The sequence below is a fragment of the Camelus dromedarius genome, chromosome 13 (assembly GCF_036321535.1).
Source record: "Camelus dromedarius isolate mCamDro1 chromosome 13, mCamDro1.pat, whole genome shotgun sequence".
Classification (NCBI taxonomy): domain Eukaryota; kingdom Metazoa; phylum Chordata; class Mammalia; order Artiodactyla; family Camelidae; genus Camelus; species Camelus dromedarius.
This window is the reverse complement of record NC_087448.1, coordinates 51,232,501-51,253,722: the sequence shown is the minus strand read 5'-3', so window position 1 is coordinate 51,253,722 and position 21,222 is coordinate 51,232,501. Positions and strand designations below refer to the sequence as shown.

At 40.4% G+C, this 21,222-nt stretch overlaps 1 protein-coding gene and 1 non-coding gene across 7 annotated transcripts in view; one reads left to right on the top strand and one right to left on the bottom strand.

Annotated features, from left to right (window-relative positions):
• Positions 1 to 21,222, top strand: part of EPSTI1 (epithelial stromal interaction 1) — a 78,073-nt gene that overhangs the window by 24,580 nt on the left and 32,271 nt on the right. For all 6 annotated transcript variants that reach the window (XM_064493126.1, XM_010980866.3, XM_031466051.2 and 3 more), the window contains exons 6-7: positions 6,715 to 6,788; positions 20,280 to 20,352. In XM_064493126.1, the coding sequence (XP_064349196.1) occupies positions 6,715 to 6,788; positions 20,280 to 20,352 (147 nt within the window). The remainder of the gene's footprint in view (positions 1 to 6,714; positions 6,789 to 20,279; positions 20,353 to 21,222) is intronic.
• On the bottom strand, positions 4,562 to 4,634 carry TRNAA-AGC (transfer RNA alanine (anticodon AGC)). Its single transcript has one exon. It is a non-coding gene; the product is annotated as a tRNA-Ala (tRNA).

Below are 21,222 nucleotides of genomic sequence, written 5' to 3'. Positions count from 1 at the left end.
CACGTGGTATGCCAGCACTAGATGGATAGTAATCATTACTAGATGTATAGCACGCATTAGCTACAGAAACCTTAATGGGGTTAGCTTTCCTAATGCGATAACTGTAATGATTATTGGTATAAATTTGGCCAAAAGTGAGAGACGGGGAGAGAGAGTGGATCTGTAGATCCTTGCCATTCAAAATACGGTCCTTGAACCAGCAGCATTGGCATCGCTTATTAGAAATGCAGAATCTCAAGCCCCTCCTGCCCTGAGACCTTCTGCATTTTAACAAGCTCCCCAGGGGGTTCTTGTGTACAGGTGGATTTGAGGAGCATTAATCTCAAGGAACAGCCCATTCTGGTCCTTCCACAGACCTGAGTTCTCTGGCTAATTGGCCTGCACTGCCACCCTGGCCTCACTCTTCCTGTTGTGTAGAAATCTGTGGCTTTTCTTACTAAATGTGAGCCTGTTTAGCAGCTTGTGTCAGATGAAAGAGAAATGGAAAATAGCCATCTAGAAATGGCGTACTTCACGTTGCCAGTGTGAACACGGCCAAGGGAAGGGATAATGGCTGTGCTTACGGGGAGCATTTAGTTTTGAAAATGCACAGCAAACACGCACATGGACACCAGCCTGCAAACCCCACTCTCCTCCCCAGACAAGTGGCTGCTGTCCAGAACTATGAGCCACGTAGGGTCCAAGCACCCGAGAACCTCTAGCTTGGCCTCTTGGTCTTAACCCCCCTTGCCTTTTAGTCTGTCCTCTCCCAAGAGGGGTCACATGGAACACTGATAGGGCACGAGCTGTGTGTGACTGAGGGGAGAGTAAACTGTATTCCCTGCTGGCACAGGTGGGTGTCCTTTGATCCTTTAATGAGCACAGAGGCATGAAAGGCAGCCAGCTCTTTAGCAGCTGGTCATGTCCGGGGGTCCAGGAAGAATTAACCCTGTGGGTTAAGGGCAACTTTGAAGAGAGCACTGGGATGCTTCGGTCAGACTTGTATTCCCCACACTAGAGTATGTTGATGTTATGTTTTCTTCCAGGGGTGTATTGAAGCCTCCTTTTATTGGCTCATAAGAGTGGATTGATACATTTTTGTGGACTCATTGACTTCATGCTGATAGATTGAAACTGACTATGAGGGAGCATTTTTGCCACAGAAATCAGGAAATGGGACAAATCAACCTGCCTTCCTCCTCCCTGCTAGAGCTGGTTGTTAAGTTTATCAACACACCACTGCTTCACTCTAAAGGGGAGAGGCCCTCCTTCACCCACTCCCCACTTCCAAAACCAAACCTCAGAGGATTAAGGGTGGGGGGCAAAGATGTTGTGAATTATCTGGCAGATTATGTGTCAGAAACTTATTGATTTTTTGTTGTTGTTTTTTAGCCCTGCCCCCTCCCCTGATACTTACTGATTTAAAGACAGATTACAACCCATGTGGTAGGCAGAATAATGCGCCATCCTCTGCCCCTCCACATTTGAATTCCTGGAATTTAGGAATATGGTATGTTACATGGCAAAGGGGAATTAAGTTTGCAGGTGGAATTAAGGGTTGCTAATCAACTTACCTTCAAATAGGAAGAGTATTCTGGATTATTTGGGTGGGTCCATTGTAATCACAAATCCTTGATTTGGCAAAGGGAGGCAGAGACTGAAAGCATGAAGAGATGGGAGCAGGAGAAAGATTCAGAGGAAGGGGCCAATGGATAAAAAAGACTAAACCTATGGGTAGGAGCTACAAAACTAAAACAGTTTGGGTACCGCTAACCTCTACCCTGACCAAACAGATGACTGGCACCTTAGGATGGCAGAGCATGCAAATAGGAGATGTGATTCTGGAAACAGATTTCTTATCATAGGGTAGGGAGAGGTGAAGATTCCCTGCTGTAGTGTTTGGAGGGGATTCATAGTGCCAGCTCCCTAAAAGCCTGTTAGATGTGACAACTGCTACTGGTACTGGAATCTGCCAATTTCCCTCAACATCCATACGTTATTTTAGCCCCGTGAGACCCATTTTGGACTTCTGACCTCCAGAGCTGTAAGATTATTAATAAATACATGTTGTTTTAAGCCACTGAGTTTGTGGCTGTTACAACAATAGGAAGCTAGTACAACTCACGTGGTTTTGTAGTGTATTAATTTCTCTTCCTGGAAATTCATAAAGCAGAGAAAATATCTCTAAAATATTAGTGCATCCGTGAAATAAAGTTGTTAAAAAAATGAAACAGCAGGATAACACATGCAAGTACTTTTTTTTGCCACCGGATCTTGCAACATGGTAGACAAGTTTTCATAAATTCTCACAGCAAGCCTTTCATTCGAATTTAGTGCCGTGAAAATAAACCTCCACCATGCTTTTCCCTCTTAATCACATTGATGAATTAAGTAACAATTTTATTTTATTTTTTTAGACTTTCATAATGCTCACACACTTAAGAATTTTTCCATTCCATGTCAAAGCCCCTCCCTGCCTCCTGCATTCATGTTATTCTGCCTTTGATTCTCCTTACATTTGAAATAATATTATGCAGTGCTATGTTGTTTACAAATGCTTTCGTTGAATTCTCCGAACCTCTTAGGGCATCAAAACCTCAGAAAGGGTAGGAAACCAGCTAGAGACCTGAGTGACATCTGAAGCCTTTCCTTGCTCTTTCCATTAAACTATAAAGTCATTAAGCTGATAAAGTTATTGAAGCCCTGGAGGTCATGGATGGTATTTTATGCAGACACACTGAGAAGCATCATTAGTTAGTTTTAATGCTATTAAGTGAAGCATACCTACTTCATTTGCTGCTAGTCTTCAGTTTCTAACTTATTTCAACTTTTTTTTTTTTTTTTAATATTGTGACTTTTAAGTACTCTGTCCTTCAAATTCCATCCCTCTGGATCTTTTTCTGGATCCTTTTCCTCCACTCATTTTTCTACTATTGATGGTCTAGCCAGGGTCCCATCTGTTCATCTTCCTCATTTCCCTGTGCTTCTGCTGCCGTATTCTGAGGTGGAAGCCCCCACATTTACACACCTATGGATTTGTTTATCGCTTGTGCCGATGATTTCTGAGCTCCACCTCTCCAGACCATAGCATATTCCTGAATCCTTGAATCACATATTTCACTGTACATTTGATATTTCCTTCTAGATGTGCCACAGTATGTCTCAAATCCAGTAGGTCCAAAATTGAACTCGTATTCATTCTGACACTCTTAAATGCCAGTCATCCTGTAGTCGTCCCCCTTTTCTGACTCATCCTATATTAATTTAGCCTACCTCCTGTTATTTCTTTTTTCCTTCCTCTTATTTCTGTCACCCACATTTTTTTTTCCCCTAGAGTTTATCCTTTTTTCTCTATCCCTGTTGCCTTAATTTGGGACTCACAATATATGATGGCCTGGATTACTGTGAGAATCCAGTAATTGGTTGTTTTTTATGTCTGTGGTCCTTTCTGCAGTTTATCCTCCATGTGGCCTTCAGGGTGAGCTGCTTCCTCTCCTGCTTAAAATAACATAATGGCTTATCATTGCCTTTAATGAAGTCCAGACTCCTTTACTTCGTATATAAATTCCTCTATAATTGCCCCTTCAGACCCTTCTTTCTCAGCCTTACCTTCTGCCTATCTCACTACAAACCCCTTTGAATTTATCCGTGAGTTTCTTGGGGTTCTCTGAACTGGCGTATTCTTGCATGCCTTTCTATATTGAAAATACTGTAAAGTTATAGGAGTGCCCTTTTTGTATCCAGGGTCACTACCAGCCCATCATTGCCTTTGTGCAAATTAGAAACAGATTCTTCATGCAGGGAGTCACTTCTGCGGGTGCTCAGACTGGTGACAGATGGGAACCTTTGTGAGAAATAGAAAAAGACACCCCTGCTCTGTGCTGAAGCACCCCGTGCTGGGATGCAAGGCTCGGTGAGCCGAATGCGGGTTCTGTTTCAGCCTTTTCTGACCTCTCTGCTAGGCTCCTGCGCAGTGAGAACCCGCACAATGGAGGGCAGTAGCCTTGCTCCTGTTATCTCCTCCTCCTCCTGGAAAGCTCTTGTTTAAGATTGATCTTTATCTAGACTTTCTGCCTCTTGTTAGAGCCAGGGTTCTTCTCCTTTTATTTGGTCATCATCCTTTTATTTGGAGAATCTGAGGAAAGCTCTGAGCCTGCTCTCTCTACAAATGAGCCTTCTCCTAACACACAGGTCATCCATGAACCCGGGATTAGAAACCACATCACTAATGTCACTTAGACTTTTGGCTCCTGTGATCTGAGTGGGGCCTGCACTTTGAAGGTACTGGGACTGTTGAAAGCCTTTCTCAATTTCCCACTTCTGTGCTTTTCCTTTGTGTCCGTATCACATATTTGCAAACCTCTGTCCCCTAGTACATATTACACACTGTCATCATGGCTTTCTTATCTGTGTTCCCAGCTAGCTTCTGAAGTTTTCCAGAGTAGGCACTACTCTGTTTATATCTGTATTCCCAGCACCTAACCTAACATAGTTCAAGCATATAATAGGCATTACAATTTTTTTGTTTTTTTGGGGGGTGGATAATTAAGTTTATATTTTTTTAATTACTTTTTTTTTTTAATGGAGGTACTGGGGATTGAACCCAGGACCTCATGCATGCTAAGCATGTGCTCTACCACTGAGCTATACCCTCCCCCAAGCATATAATAGGCATTTGATAAGTGTTTATAGAGTAAATGAGATTCAGTGATATTAAATGATTTGTTTAAGGTCACTCAGTGATGTTGGACCTAGAGTTGGTCCCATAATTTTTTCTTCTGGACCTCGTGTTCATAGATATTTTATATTCTGCGTTTGTTTTTATTTTATTTTATTTTTAAGATTTTTGGATTCATTCTTTTTTTCTTAGCCAATTATTTTTTTCCCTTTTTCAGTTTTATTAGGTAGAATCATTATAGTTTGACTGCACATACACATTATATTGCATGTAAGTAAATATATATAATATACTGCACATTTTTTTAGTTTACACGTATGTACTCATTGTTTCTAAGAACAAATTAGAGCTTCAGCTTTTTAAGGTTACATAGTTATCAAAAGAATATATGAATGTATAAGTATGGTTGGGTGACTCCTTAATTCAATGTTATGTGGAAAGAAACAGTCTGACTAAATCTAATTATTTACTAAATTATTATACTAAAACGGTGGTAGGTACTGAACATTCAAATATTTCAGCAATTTGCAAAATACTTCTCCATTGGCTCTTGAGGGATAAACAGAGCTTTGTTGGACAGAATCTAGCTACTGAGTGACTGTTTTTGTGAGTTGAGTTCAATGGTAATCTATAAGTGGAGAGGTTAGAACTGGTATTCCAATTTCTGACCTTGCTAAAGGAACCTGGCCTTGGTCTTTAGATGTGGTTTTCTCACTGTTCTCAAAGAAGCATTCCTCATCCTGGTTTAACTGTTAAACCTCCTGCTTGTATACTGTCTTTTATCTCCCTGTTTCCCCTTTTTTTTCCCCCAGAGAAGCAGGGAGCTCATTATAATGGACAACTTTTGGTCTCGTGAGTCAGGATCTTTTTTTTCTAGATTGAGATCACATTTATTCAGTTTTGCAATTCTCCATTAGTTTGCATCCTAGAACTGTGTTTCATGAATAATTCAACTGCCTTATATTATAATTGGTTCTCCCTGATTGTAGTAAATTTCCTTTACTTTTTTGTGAAACTGAAATCATCCATTTTTACCTTTCAAAATGGGACTTGTAAATAGTTCTGTGTGACTGAAGACTTTCATGGAAATAAACAATATGAACAATTTTTTTCCTCTTCTTTGGAACATGGAGCTAAACTTATGTTAGGGTTTGGAAGGGACGGTTTCCACTACTCCGTTTTCACAGTTCTTCCTGCTGGGCAAATCCAATTTTATTTTTATTAAAGCAGACCCAGCTGCTTGACGTCTCCCGTGGATTCATTTAAAACTTCAAGTCTCTCCGTGTTGTAGAACTTGCTTCCAACTCCCTATTAAATTTGTTGTTTAGAAAGTCTACTTGTTTCATAAGCAAATTTAAAAAAGACAGTTGTGTCAGTGAAAAATAGCAAGTGTTCTTGGATTATTAAGCTGGATTAAAATATGCCAGAGCCATGGTGACAATAATGTCAAGTATAAAGTCCCTTATCTCTAGACTCTCCAAACAACAAATTTAAAAAGAGAACTCTTTTTTATTCAAGTGGTTGGCTTTTTTTTTTTTTTTTGACATTTGCTGTTCAGTCTCTCAATAGCTTTAAGTATCTGATTCTAAGTCAGAAGGGAGTTGAATTGGCTTATTGAAAATCTCTGCCTGAATGCTTTATTGGAATGTGGGTATATATATATATATTTCATATCAACTGTTTAAGCATTTATTATCATTTTAATTTAACATACTTGGTGTGAAAATTTCATGTTTTCCTTAGAACATTTTGAAAACATTGCTTAAAATATACATGTTGCTGTCATTTGAACTAAGAATAAAAATGTGAAATACTTATTCTGTGATTATGCCAATAAAGATGGGAGAGGGGACCCATGGAAAGAACGTGGGGCTCCTGGCTTTCAGTGTGGGGCTTATGGGTCGTGAGACAGGTAACATCTTGGAAGCCCCGGTAGGTACCATATTGGACTACTGAGGCCACGTGAGCCTAAAGATTTTGGACCTTGGGTAACCTTAATATCATGATTCTGCTTAAAGCTTCCCTAATAGATTGTACTTTGACACTTTCAATTTCAGAGCAATAAACTAGAGGAGAAAAAAAGACTTCAAGAATTCCTTAGAAGAGAAGCTTTTAGAGAACATCAACAGTAGTAAGTTTATGTTTTCAGAACTTTGTACCTTTTATAGACACATTGTTCATTGTGCTTTTAAATTCTAGGTGGTGGTATCTGTTCAAAACATCTGATATTGGATTCTTGGCTATTATATTCATTATGCAGTTGAACTTGTCATTATGGAAGTGAGATTCTAAAGTTGGAGACATCTATACTCACCAAAGTATTCTTTAGTAGCCAGGAAAAGAGTGGGAGATGGAATGGGGTTGGGTGGAAGTGGTAACGAGTGACGTTACCTTCTTCAGTTTGAATCATAGAATTCATAGCCTGTTTTTCCCCATTGTTGTTCTAAGGCAAGCATAGGGTGATGAAGCTGGTAGAAAGCTAAACACCAGGAGAGGTTGGCTGCCTTAGATAGAGATGGAAGGAGGGAGGCGATAGATTAAGGATGTTAATGTATTATTGCCTTCCCTGTTCATTGGCAGAGAATGGATGAGCGTTGATTTCTAGGCCAATCAGAGAAGTTGAAGTAGATAAGGGGGTGCCATGGGGCAGTTGTATCCTGGAGGCACAAAAAGAGCAGATGTGTTAATTCTGCAGCATCCTCCTTTTCAACTGGAAGGGGAAGACCTGCTTACTAGTGAGGGGTCTTGGGTACAGGACTGGGAAGTTGAACAATCTCCAATTCTCTGGAGAGTTTAAAACATGATGAGAGATTCTTGGGGTTTTAAAGGAAATGGGAGATTGTGTTGTCAAAACTTTTTCCTCCTAGTCCTCCAGCTTCTTGAGTTTGTGTTTTACTAAAGACCAGAGAGCACCCTTTTTCTGTAAAGAAAAACGAGTTTTTCCCCCAGCCACCTCACACACTGTCAGTGGAGCTGAATTCAATTACACGCACATTTCACTCTTGCTCTTTCTTCTGCTTATCGTGAAAGTCCCAGTTAACCAGGAAAAAGAGAAGTTGGCTGAAAATGAGAAGTATCTCAAATTGATTTTTAAAGCCTATTGAGAAACACAAGGAGAAGTGTATGTGTGTGTGTTTTAAGTGTTTTTTGTTTTGAACTATTTTTGAAATTAAAAGATCAATAGCTCATGAAATGAATGGCCATTATATAGCTAGAAATATGCAAGAAACTTCTTGGAAAAGATGGCTTCTCTGCATAAAAAGCTTTTATTGTCCCTTCTCAGATTAATTTATGGCGGAAAAATTGTGGAGGAGAACTGTTAGGATTTTAACAGCTCCAAGTTTTCTCTAGACCAACCAGACTCTTCCCATTCTATCCCCTCCCCTAGAAAATTAGATTCTCCTGATGCTGTCAAACTAAGGATCACAAAGTAGAAACGTAAATATGAAATTCTTTCAAACTAGTCGATGCCTCGTGACCTTGCTGGTTTCCGCATGCTGTGATATGCGGGTCAAATAGCAGACCAGGAATGGTGTTCTTTGTTTTGCTTTTGTTTTGTTTTGTTTTGTGTAGAGAAGGGCAAGCACGGACTTGAGCAGACTGTAAATCCCAGTTGCTGGAGAAAAAGCTCATGGTAGCATCCTGGGGCACCACCACGAGAATCTTAATGTGCTCTTTCTTACCACCTTGTTCTTGACTTCGTTCATTTGCTTCTGATTATTTTTAGTGTTGTCAATTATTTAGCTAACAGGCAGAAAACTAGGCTTTTATTGACACCCAGAGGGACTCTCCTGAGTGTAATAATGAAGGCAGTTTATCGAATGCCTGTGAGGTTGCTTCCTAATTGTACGCATTAATCTGCCCATGCAAGCTGGCTGAAAATACACAAGCAGATTGCACGTGCAGATGGAGCACACGGGATGGTTTTTATGGAAAGACCTCTGGAATGTACTTCTGCGGTACTGTCTTTTCCTTCAAAATCGAATGACTGACTATTTCAGTTGGCAACTGAGAACAGACCAGATTAATGGTGCATTAAGTCTGCTACTCTGGCTGGGGACAGACTCAGATTTCACAATTTAGAAGTGAGTTCTAGGATTCTTGGGCATGAAAGTGAAGGGTAGAAATAGGCTTCTAACTTTGGCATAGTTCTCACTATTATTTTACTCTGTCACTCTTTACTGCCTGTAAAATGTCATGGCCTTTTTTATTAGTCAACATTACTGGTAGATTTGAAGATTTGAAGTAACAGTTAATAAACCAGTGTGTGTGTTTTGTTAAAATCAAAGAAAGAATGTTGTGATTTACATTATTTAAACTTCAGCACTTTATATTTAAATGGTAATTTACTTTGAGTTATAGTCATCTTTCTAGTCATGTGGCTTTTGGATGGGTGAAGAGACACGTTTGAATTCTGAGCCTTTTTAACTAGTTATGGGGGCTAGGGTAGGATGTGAGTGGGGCAATCAGATGCATTTTTGAAAAAAATTTGAATTTTTGATTTAATTTTTTATTGAAGTGTAGTTAATTTACAATGCTGTGTTAGTTTTTGGTGTACATCATAATGATTTATTTATACATACATATATATTTCATTTTCATATTCTTAAAAGAGATTTTGTTGTTGTTGTTGTGGGGGAGGTAATTAAGTTTGTTTGTTTGTTTGTTTGTTTGTTTATTTATTTAATGGAGGTACTGGGGATTGAACCCAGGACCTTGTGCATGCTAGGCACGTACTTACCACTGAGCTATACCCTCCCCGTTTCATATTCTTTTTCATTATAGGTTATTACAAGCTATTGAATATAGTTCCCTATGCTATACAGTAGGACCTTGTTGTTTATCTGTTTTATATATGTGGTTAGTGCTATTGAATATAGTTCCCTATGCTATACAGTAGGACCTTGTTGTTTATCTGTTTTATATATGTGGTTAGTATCTGCTAATCTCAAACTCCTAATTTATCCTTCCCTGCCCCTTTGTTAGGAAAAACAATGTTCTTTTAAGGATTTGCTGGAGAGATAAGAATTGGATATACTTTAAGTATTTGTAATTTTAATTCACATCTAATAACCATTTAATGTTACAGATTATACATTTGTACAGTTTAAAAAATACAAAGGACTTGGCTCTTTTAAGTGAAATAAGCAAAGCAATAAACTGCTGTTTTATTGAGGACCTGTGGAGGGTCAGCAGTATTAGGCATATGATACACATTTTTTCATTTAGATTAACCCTATTAGGGATATATCATCTTTTAAAAAAAATACCTTTATTGTGGTGTGGTTCCTGTACAGTAAACTACGCATATTTCAAATGTACAATTTGATGACTTTTGATAGATGTACACACCAATGAAACCACTGTCACAGTCAAGTTAGCTAACATTTCCATCACTCCCCAAGAGGTGCAATTTTCGAATTCCCAATTTATATCATCTTCATTTAAATTGACTTAAGTCACAGACACAGTGAGCGATGCAGCCAAATCTTGGTCTTGGGATTTAGGGGGCTAGGGAAAATAGGTGATCTAGAGGTGCGGTGTACTTTGAAGGTCAGGATTATATGGTCAGGGTGGGGGTGATAAGCATTGTAGCCACATGGAGACCTGTGGAGAAGACTCTAGAATAGATCAGTTCAGAGAGAAAGATTTGGGCAAAGTTGACTTCTGTTTCTTCCAAGAAGATCTAAATTTTGCCTGGAGGAGGCAAAAGAAGAACTGAGGAAGTATGTCTGTCTGACTTTCCTCATTCATGAATGACATCCTCTTCCAGGTCCAAAACTGGATTTACACCACAATTCAGCTTACTGTAGGGTACATGGGCTTTTGTGAACCCTCTTGGCTGTACCTTACTCCTAGGTACAGTTTCCAAAATTTCTTGGAGAGCAGGGAAAAGCTAGTTGGAGAAAGCTCTTGGAACCAAGCTCATTCCAAAACAGAACCTTCTTATTCCTCAATTGCAAGCTCAGCCTGTCCATGGTAATGTTGGGAAGTTTCCTTCATTTCCGCCATTGGAACCATGCATCTTTTTAATTTCCATTTGAATGATAGTGTGATTAGTTCCTAGGAGGCCTATCTTCATCTATTTTAGTTTCCTGGAGCTGAGGATCCAGGCAGGTCTGCTGAATATGCACACTTAGGTTCCAAGTTTGTCTTCTAATATGCTCACGAAACTTCTAATGCCCTTCGTGGGAGCTTCCAAAAGACACTTAAGGGCTAAATTGATCCCTTATCCATATGGTAGGCTTGAATCCAACCTCACATTTTATAATCCAAGTAAGGTGAACCGAAAGTCATCCTATTCATGGCTTTCTATCTTATGCTAATGAAGTGAATTTATAGATACAAAAATCCCCTGTTTTGTTCAGAACCAGCCTGAATGGTTTATGAGAAATCTGAGAGAATCCCTACTGAATGTTAAATCACGTTGATGGTTAAGACTGAACCCAGATTTCTACCCACTATCAATTCTGCCTACAGATGTCCTAGGGAACGTTGGCTTATTTTCATTCCTCCTCCCTCCGCCTTCCTAGGGGTATTTATCACGTGCCGCTTGCGCTTGGCTCCTGTCTCCTTGTCATCCCCTGAGCCACTGGAATGGCTTTCTTAATCTCTTTGCCAGCGGTCTCTTTTCTTGTCTGTCTTCCATGTTTGTCTGATTTCGTTTTCTAAATCACAGCTCTGGTCATGCCACGACCCTACTCCAAATGCCTTGATTATTCTCCATTGCTTTGTAAGATGAATTCCAAACTCCCTGGCCACACGATGGGGAACTGTGCACCACGTTAGTGAGAAGATGTCATAAAGGATTGATAGGGTTTGGATCTGTGTCAGGTGTCTTGAGGGGAGGGTTTGAAGAAGAAGGGCTTTCTCCTGGGTTGGCTGTTACCAGGAAGAAGGGGTAGTTGTGATTAGGTATCTTAATCGAGCTTGTCTAAAAGGAGGAAAGACCAGAGTGAGACTTAATACTGTAATTGATAAGAAAGCAGCAGTTACTCCGATGAGCCAGAATTGAGGGGGTGTTTGGTCATTTTTGTTGTTTAGACAAGGTTTGTGCATTTTTCTTTGTTTAGACGTGTTATGGAGTGGTCTTATTTTTGTCATCACTGTCACCATCACAGAGTGACCTCCTCTGATACTGATATTGTGTGAAATTACTTTCAACAGGAGAACATCAAGGCTTAGCTGTGAGTAACAGGCCAGCCCCTGGGTGTCAGGGACAGTTTCTGTCTTTCTCAGGATATAATTAATAATTGTTAAAAGATGAAAGTTGACTGGTACCTTATTTCCAAAATAGTTTCACGTAAGTATCTCATTTGTTGGACCTGGTACCATCAATGGTCCCCTCTTGGGTGGGCAGATCTGGGATCAGACTGCTGGCCTGGTCTCAAGCTTTAACCTCTCTCCTCATTAGCTGTTTAACCTCTCTGAGCCCCCGTTTCCTCATATATAGCATGGAGTGGAGCTAATAGTTGCTAACTCAAAAGAAGATAAATCAATAGAACCCTTGTAAGAAATCTAGTATAGTGCTTGGAGGGAGAAGGTGGAGTACAAAGGAACTCCAAATGAGGACAGGAGAGGAGGAAGTAAGAGAGAGGGACCAGCTGACTCTGGCCTTTGCCCCAAAGGGTAGAGCCTAACGATGTTTGGACATGAGATTCACTAAGAAGGATCTGGGGCCCCGAAAGTGCCCCTGGTAAACATGCTATACCTAGGGGAATATGTACCCCCTCCTCTTATCCTGGAGACAAGCTCCTTGCACCACCAGCCAACTTCATCACTTCTGTGGGAGTTCTAAGATCTGTACTGAAAAAAATCCCACAAAATGAACCCTGGTCAAACAAATAAGGAATCCAAGGAAGAGGAAGAGAGAACACATCAGAACAATTGTGAACAAGAAGACAGTTACATTTATAGTCAAATGTGATTATTTTATAATTTCCTTTTTAAGAATCAACGCGGTCAATTTAAAATTATGGAGGATTTTAGTGCTAGAAGAGGCTCAAGGAAGAGAGGAGGTTAGGAAGTAAAACAAGTATTTTTTTTCTTTGCATGAGTGAATGCTTGTGAAGTCCAGATATTGATAGAAAAAATAACTAATTGTGTGTTTATTATATGTTTAATTGTATTACATATACAAATAAGATATATAACCAAAACATTAGAAGAAAAAAAATAGAGATGAAAATTTGATCATCACCACAAAAGGCAGGAAAGAAGGTAGGAGTTTTATAAGCAACAAATTAGCAATCACAGAAAAGGTAGGTAGGCTAACTTTCCTTATCAAAAGAAAAGCTGTTGGATTGAGTAAAAAAGTAAAAATTTAGCTATATGCTACAACAAGACATACCTATAAAACAGAAGAGTTGGAAAATAAAGGTGTGGAACATATATCCATAAGTGCTAATTAAAAAAGGCAGATATGGCAATATTAATGTGAGACAAAATTGAATTCAAGGTGGAAAGCATTCAGCAGGATAAATGATATTTTATGCCGATAAAATGTGTAATCCAAAAGATAATGTAAATTATAAATATCAATATAGATTTGAAATAATATATAAAACAAAACTGCCAAAGTCTGCAATATAGATTTATTTAATTTCCTTTTTATTTAACTAGGACATGTGAAGCAAAAAAAATACATAAGAAATAGAAGATATGAATAACAATGACTTGGCATGATTATATAGACATAGTAATGAAGTGTTGTACCTTGTATATGAAAAAATTTACAAATACTGACTTAACTGTCATTGGCCATGACTAAGGCCTCAAAGACTCTCAGTAAATTCCAAAAAATACCCCCAAATTCTAGAAAACCACCATTTCTAAGAAAAACTTAATACAACCAGAAATGAAGAAATTTTAAAGTTATCCACTTAAAATTTTTTTCTAATTACCTTTTAAAGTGACTATTAGGTTATAATCTGTCACCAGACTAGACTTACTGTGGTGATCATTTATTTCATAATGTATAAAAATATCAAATCACTATGTTGTATATCTTTAACTAATATAATATTGTATACTAATTATTATTCAATTAAAAAATAAATAAAAGAGTCAGGTTCCCTGGCAGGGTGGAAGGAGACTTTTAGGGTAAAAAAGTCAAAACCAAAATTGAAATTACTCTGGGATAAAAGAATATAAATTTTGAAGTATCTGACATTAAAATCTATGGAATGTGACTACAAACTTGTTTAGAAAATGTAGAGTTTTGAAAGCATCTGAGAGGTAAGGTAGATGATGAGTGTGGTGTCATGGAAATCAAGGCAGATGTGTTTCCAAAAGGAGAGACTCATCCATTCTCCATGGCTGCTGAAAGGTCAGCAGAGAGGACCAGTGGACATGTTAGAAGGGAGACATTTGTGATGCGGACAGGAATGATCTGGGTGTGATGGGGGGTGGGTAGGGAGCCTGATTGGAATAGACTCAGGTCTAAGTGGAGATGTGGAAAGAGAGATGGCATTTAGCAACAACTCTTTTGAGGAATTTGGGAACAGTGACATGAGGCAATAACTGGATGAGGCTGTGGGATCAAGGGAGAGTTTTTTCAATTGGGCAGGAGGGGATTAATGCTTAGAGGAGGTAGGCTATCATTCTGAATTGCCACTTTCATATAACTAACTTTTGGTGTGTATTGCACGGCTTGGGCACTATTAAGCATGGTTTAAATATATGCATATATTTATAAGTACGTGTGCTAGAAAATAATTCTACAGTAGATCTATATCCTGGAAGAATACTCATACATGTGCACAAAAGATGTATATACCAGGATATTCAAGCAAATAATTAAATATTCATCAGTAGGGGTGGTTGAATGTATTATTTTTTATCCATGTTGTAGAATGCTCTCCAGCTGACACAAGGAATAAGATAGCTATATAGTAATATGGAAAAAAATCTCAAGGATGTTGTTAAGTGAAAAAAGCAATTTGCAGAACAAAATACTATGGTATCCTACTTATGAAAAAAAAATCTCTATTGGTTAGGGTAGGAAAGGTTATGGTTAAAAAAAAAAACACCAAAATTTAAGTACATAATATAAAGAACAGGAAGTCTTTTTTTTTTTTAAAGAACAGGAAGTCTACCTTTCTTGTGGAATGATCCAAAAATAGTGTTTGAGTCAGCCTGATAGCTCTCCTCCCCAGGCATTAAGTAACTCAAACAAAGTGTGGTTTTGCCATCTTTAGCAGGTGGCTTTGTAATTGAGGCAGTGAGACTGTAACTAGGAACTCTGGGCTCCTTAGCATTATTCCACCTTCATTTCTTCATTATGATATGTCTGTGATTTTATGCTCACTGTGCCTGACTTCTACGCTAGCTCACCATTAGCTTAGCTTAGCTTGCTGCTGATGGAGAAGGCTGATGCCTTAGCTGATCAGAGATTTACGGCTCGGATGACATTCCAACCACAAGTGAGACCTGATGGCTACTTGGAACCAAGTGATGGAGACAGTCGTCTCTGAAAATAGAAGACTGACACCTCCCCCACACATAGCCCTTTCTTCTTTTCCCTATATCACCTCTGAGCAAAAACTGGGAAGTTGGGAGTTGGTTCTTAGGAACATGAGTCCACCTTGTCCCCGGGATTGCCAGCTTCTTCAATAAAGCTATCTTTCCTTTTGCCCAACACTTGTCTCTCAGAATTGGATTCTTGACTGATGAGCAGCTGAACCTGAGTTCAATAACCAATTTTTGGTGATGCCAGCCAGGAGATTCTTATCCCTGCAGCTCCTAGCCTCCTGTCTAGAAGGCCAGGAGTGTTTGGCTGGGACCAACAGGAACCCTGCTGCTCATGGCTTGCTGCCCTGAGAGGGGGATTTTTTTTGCCAGTCTGACAGGTGTGAAGCGGTATCTTATTTTAGTCTGCACGTCCTCAGCCATTAGTGAGACTGAACATCTTTCCACATGGATATTGCTCATGAGAAGCAATCAAGGTTAGTGACTAAAAGCATGGAATCTGGAGCCAGGCTGCCTGAGTCTGATCTTGGCTTTGACATTTATTGGCTGTATGATCTTGAGCAAATTACTTCTATAAATTCTAGATTATAATAGCACCCTCACAAGGTTGTCATGAAATTTATATACATATATGTACATATATATATATAAGTGTGATTATTGTTTTTTATTTATTTATATAATGCGATTACCATACATAATAAGCAATATATGAGTCCTAAGTTGCTATATTTTTGTTCTTTTTATCATTACTATTAATTGGGTTTCTTTCCCTGTGAAATACATTTTTCTACCTTTTTGCCCATTGTTTTATTGGCTTGTCTTTTAAAAAATTGATTTACTAGACTCTTCATGTATTTTTCACACTAATCCTTCCATTATTTTTTCTTTGGTTGTAAATATTTTTTGTGGGTTGTCTTTTTATCTTATAGTGTCTCACCATTGCTCTTAATGTATTAAAACAAATAGATATAGTTATAAACTGTAAATGAAATAATATACTGTAGTGTTGGATATAAATATGAAATATGATAGACCTTCTCTCTCCTGGTAGTAGCTGATGTACATAAACCAGCAGAGCAGCTGTTTCTAAATCCCTCTTCAACACTAGAATCCAATCTTGCTTGTTTTTGCTGTCTCTTTTTTAAAATGAATATAAAGGGCATGTAATTAAGAGATACACTAGTCTGAACAGCAGAAACAAAATCACCTGGGCACCATCAGGTGGCCTTTGGGGCCCCATTTGACCTGTGGAGGCTTGTTTAGTTTTTGTTTTTCGGTCAGCATAGTGTTGGCCCACAGTGTTTCAAAAATTTTTAAGTAGTATTCAAGCTATTTCATATGAAAAGTGTCTTGCATTTTGGTTATACCTAGAAAAACAAGGACATCTGGCTATGCTGGCCTGTGTCCCTATGGGACAGCGAAGGTGTGGAACTGAGTGGCTGCTGACCCCTTTCCAGGGAGGATGACTCTCTAGTTTGTCACAGTCCTCTCTGCCCTCCCTGGTCTCCTGGATGCTGGCCTGCGTGGCAGTTGTCATTTGCCATTGAGTCCCGCTCCCGTTGCCCTCCCTCGTGGCCCGCTTCACTCGTTTAGGTCACTGTCCGCACCCTGGGTCATTGGCCTTCATGTGTCAGCTGACTGGAGGTGAGAGAAGGAACAGCTGCCTCACCCACTCCCAGCGAGACAGAGAGTCCCAGGGAGAGTTTGTAACTGGTATTTTTTCAGGGAGGGTACCTGCCGAATGATGATTATTTGCTTTCAAATTGGTAGTTGAACCTTTTTGTTGGCATGCCCTGGTGTGTCCTATCCCATTGCAAAATTGGCAGATGTGGGTAACCGAGTAGAGGACAGTGCAGAGCACCTCGTAGCCCTGGGGTGTGATGAGTGACAGGAGCTCCTACAGGTCTAAGTGAATGTTTCTAAATGGATTCTTTTTTGAAAATTTTTTTTTAAAAAACTCTTGTTGTTTATCTATTTTATATATGGTAGTGTATATCTGTTAATCCCTTACTCCCAATTTATTCCACTCTGCCTTGCCCTTTGGTAACCATAAGTTTGTTTTCTATGTAAACTGATTCTTCCTTGAACATTAAAAACCCTAGTTGTCTTTCTAAATATGATTTTTAAAGCCTTATTGGAATAATTGTCTTTGCGTTTCTGGCCTATTTCAATGAGCCAACAGACACACATTTCACTCTTTGCGGCCTCTCCTATACATTTTATCCTTTCCAAAAGGTCAAAAAATATTTTTGATTGATGAATCTCCATGGATAGATTAATATTCCATCACATTGCAGTATGACTAGCCCATCCCTTTCCTTCCCTGACTTTCTTACACTGAAGTTTTTCCTTCCAAACCCCCATCCTCAAACTAGACATGATCTTGGTGATTCTGGATAAATGACTATTGGTTTTTAAACTCTGGGCCTAAGCAGCTCCTAGACCTGACATGAAAACAGCTTAAGGGTGAGCAGGTTCCTCCCCTTTCCCACCCTCTCCTCACCTGACCATGGTTCTGAAATAGCTCAGATGCCTAGCTTACACCTTGAGAATTCTATTTTTTCTCCTCTTCTTAGCCTCTCCTTCCAAGTTTGTACTAGGGCCTGCCTCTAACCTGACAGCCAGAAGGAGGAAAATGTAAGGAGTGCCTGTGTGGGAAGTTTATTATTAGTTCGTCCTGGAAGTGGTGCACATCACTTCCTTCCTCATCCCATTGGTCAAAATTCAACCACATGGCCAACCTGAGCTGCAAGGGAGACCAGGGAAAGTAGTCAGGTTGTGTGACCAGAAGAGAACTTCCATTGTGATGGATATTTAGCTGTCTCTGCTACAACGGAGTTATGTCCAGGTGATGTCATCCTGAAGAGACTTTTTAGGATAATCCATAGGCATCGCCCTAAGAACAAGCAGGAAGGATGCTTAAGGCTCATAGAGTCAACTAACTCTTCAAAACCAGTCTGTTATTGGTAGCTCATCCTCAGTTGCTCTATAGAGAATAAAAGAAGGGGTCCTGTATTTATATTGGGGTCAGCGTGATAAAGTGGGAGAGGATCACCCCCCTCAGTTGGTGGCAGAGTCACAGTGGTGACAAAGAGGGAGGAACCCCCAGGAAAAGGTGACTCAGTGCCAGAGTCCAGCATTCTTAGTCTTGTTGGAGTTCCCCTCCAGGAGATGTTCCTCCTCTCTGCCCTTCAAGGAGTTTCTATTTTCTTTTTATTAAATATGACCATAATTAAATACCAGGGTCCCAATCCAGCTCAGCCAATATATGGAAATTATTGTACTGATAGTAGAAAAATACCAGTTAGCCTGGTAACTTGGAGCTTCTTGTTCTCATAGCTAATCACCTGGGAGTAATCCACATTCTGCACAGGACCCCACTTGTATACCCCCAGACAGTCCTGTGGCCCTGTCATCATGATTTGATCTGTGGCGTGAGTGGGGCAGTGGTCATTGGCACAAGGGCTGTGGTTGGGGGCTGGCTACGCACCCAGCTAAGTGCTTGGCATTGGAACACAATGCGGAGCCGCCCGTCTACTTGGTCTGAAGCCCCTTATGTGCTGATCACGGTGTTTCTTTCTCACTGCTTTTTCTCCCATGGTCTGCTCTTAGCTGAGGGTTTTCAGAAATCTCATCCAAACTTCTGGCAACCCTCTTCTTTTCACACTTGACTGATGACTTCATAAAGCCCCAGACATTGGGGCAGCTTCCAGACTCTGCAGCTTCATTAGTCTCCTTGTCTGTCCCGGGCCAGATAAGCAATCCTAGACACATGGGAAGGCTGCTCGGCTCGGCGGTGGGAGCCTCCCATTTCTCAGGGTTCTGTCTGTCGCTTAACTTAGCTCTACCTTTCCCAGCTCAGGCTTCCGACCTTGTTCAAGTGCCATGTTCTCCCTAAGTAATTATTTGAAGTGATGTTGGCATCTCTGTTTAATTTCCAGTTCCTTGTTTTGGTTTCCACCCCCACTGGATACCATGTGCTTTTACTACACCATTTGTGTTTCTGTTGATGCCCAGGCCCTAAGAGCTTGATAAATGAGATCTTAGCATTAGGCCTAAAGTATTCAGGGGAAGCAGAGGGGTGATGGGAGGAAGGAGGCAGGAGGGGAGCAGGCTGCAAGGGTCTGGTGCAATGGAAGTCAGGCCTCGCTGAGGTGTTTGGTTGTGGATATGCAGTAAGAGGATCAAAATCCCACAGATTACCTGGGGAGAGGTCAGAGGCGTAGAAATTCATCAATGGTGGGCAGAATGGAGCTGTCATTAAAGTAAGGGCTAGGAAGCAATTCCAGCATCCTATGCTGGATGTATGTGAGAGGAGAAACCAGGCTGAGGGTTTGGATTTTTAAGGGAAAAACAAAGAACTTATTAAAACAGAGGACATGTCTAGGCCCAGCTTTCACAGTCTCTCAGAGCTAAAAATATGCCAGAAATACAGACCGGAACTGGCAGCCCCTCTTACCTCCCACAGAAAGTGCAAATCAAATGCAAAGGAGTGTGTGTGTGTGTGTGTGTGTGTGTGTGTGTGTGTGTGTGTGTGTGTGTGTGTGTTTGTGTTTGTGTGTCTGTGTGGAGGAAGAGGGTCCATTTCTGCTTTCAGAATTCCAAAGGGGTCCACGCCCCATCAATGATTAAGAGTTACTGGATTAGCAGCTCTGTGAATCCTGAGAGTAGTCAGAGCCAGGAGGGCAGGAAGATGACCTGAAGAGAGACCCCTGAAGGGTGAGGGGCCGAATGTGGCCCCAGCGTGGGGTGAGTGAGGTGTTGTAGGGGAGTGGTGTTCCACAGCCCTACAGTGAAGTCTGGGTGTCAAGCTTTAAACGTTCAGATGGGAAAGTTAGGGCCCCATTCTGGGGTATCTGAGGGGGCATTTATCTCCATGTCAGAGGACACGAAGCAGAAAAAAACTGAAATCATACATTCACATTCCACAAACCTGGTAGTATATTTGTCAGGCGATGAAATGCAGTCTTGCCATAGCATTTTGTTTTGATTGTCTGCTCCACCATGTTCTCCCACTCACCTCTCCTTCTCTACCTGGGACACTTTCCGTCATCACCCAATAAAAGTCCAGGCTAGTATCCAGAGGCACAATAAAGAATGATATTTCTGCTTTTACGAAGGCACTAACACCTCTTTGTGTTCCTGCTAGCAAAAATGCTGAGTTCTTGAGAAGACTGGACACAGAGCTGCCAAGCAGAAGTACCTGTCAAGTTGCTCCTTGCGTAAGTGGTGTGTCATGCCGGGTGCCATCTGGCAATTTCTAAAGAGGTGTTTAGTTGGGGAGGGAGGGTATAGTTCAGTGGTAGAGTGCATGCCTGGCATGCACGAGGTCCTGGGTTCAATCCCCAGTACTGCATCATAAATAAATAAATAAAACCCTAATTACCTACCGCCCCCAAATAAATAAAAATAAAAATCTGGAATTGTTTAATAATGCTCAAAAAAAGAAAGAAAAAACCACAAAGAGGTGTTTAGTGAATGAAATTAAGGCCATAGAGTGACCTGTATAGAATTTTGGAACTAAAGGCAGGTGACTGGAGCTGAAACTTTGACCTTAACTATTGTCTCAGCTGTAAAATGATGCTTCTACTTGGAGCCTACATTACAGACACTGGGACCAAACGTCAGCCTCTGAAAAGTCTTTAATATCACCCAGTCATCCATTCATCTATCCATCCTCCAGCTTTTTATGTTATACAAATGCATACAATTTCTGCCTGGAAGGACCTTAGTCAAAGAAAGGAGAGAACTAGCTATAAAGCAAAGGGGTGAGTGTAGTGCATCTAGCAATTAGAAAGCTGAGCTTAAAAGATGAGTCAGAAGAGATCATTCCAGGCGTCAGGAATTAATTATCCCATGGAAGCAAGAATTAAGGTACCATGGCAAGAAAAAGCCTGGCTGTGTTAGGAATGAGTTTTGTGGAGCTGCAGTCTAGAAGGGCAAGCTAGGAGGTGGGAGCCATGAGGGACAGTTTGGGCGGGATGGTTTCTTGTGTGGGCTGTCTTGGGTACCACAGGATGTGTGGCATTCCTGACTCCTGGGCACAGAATGCTAGTAGCATCCTCCACACATTGAGACGTCCAGACGTCCAG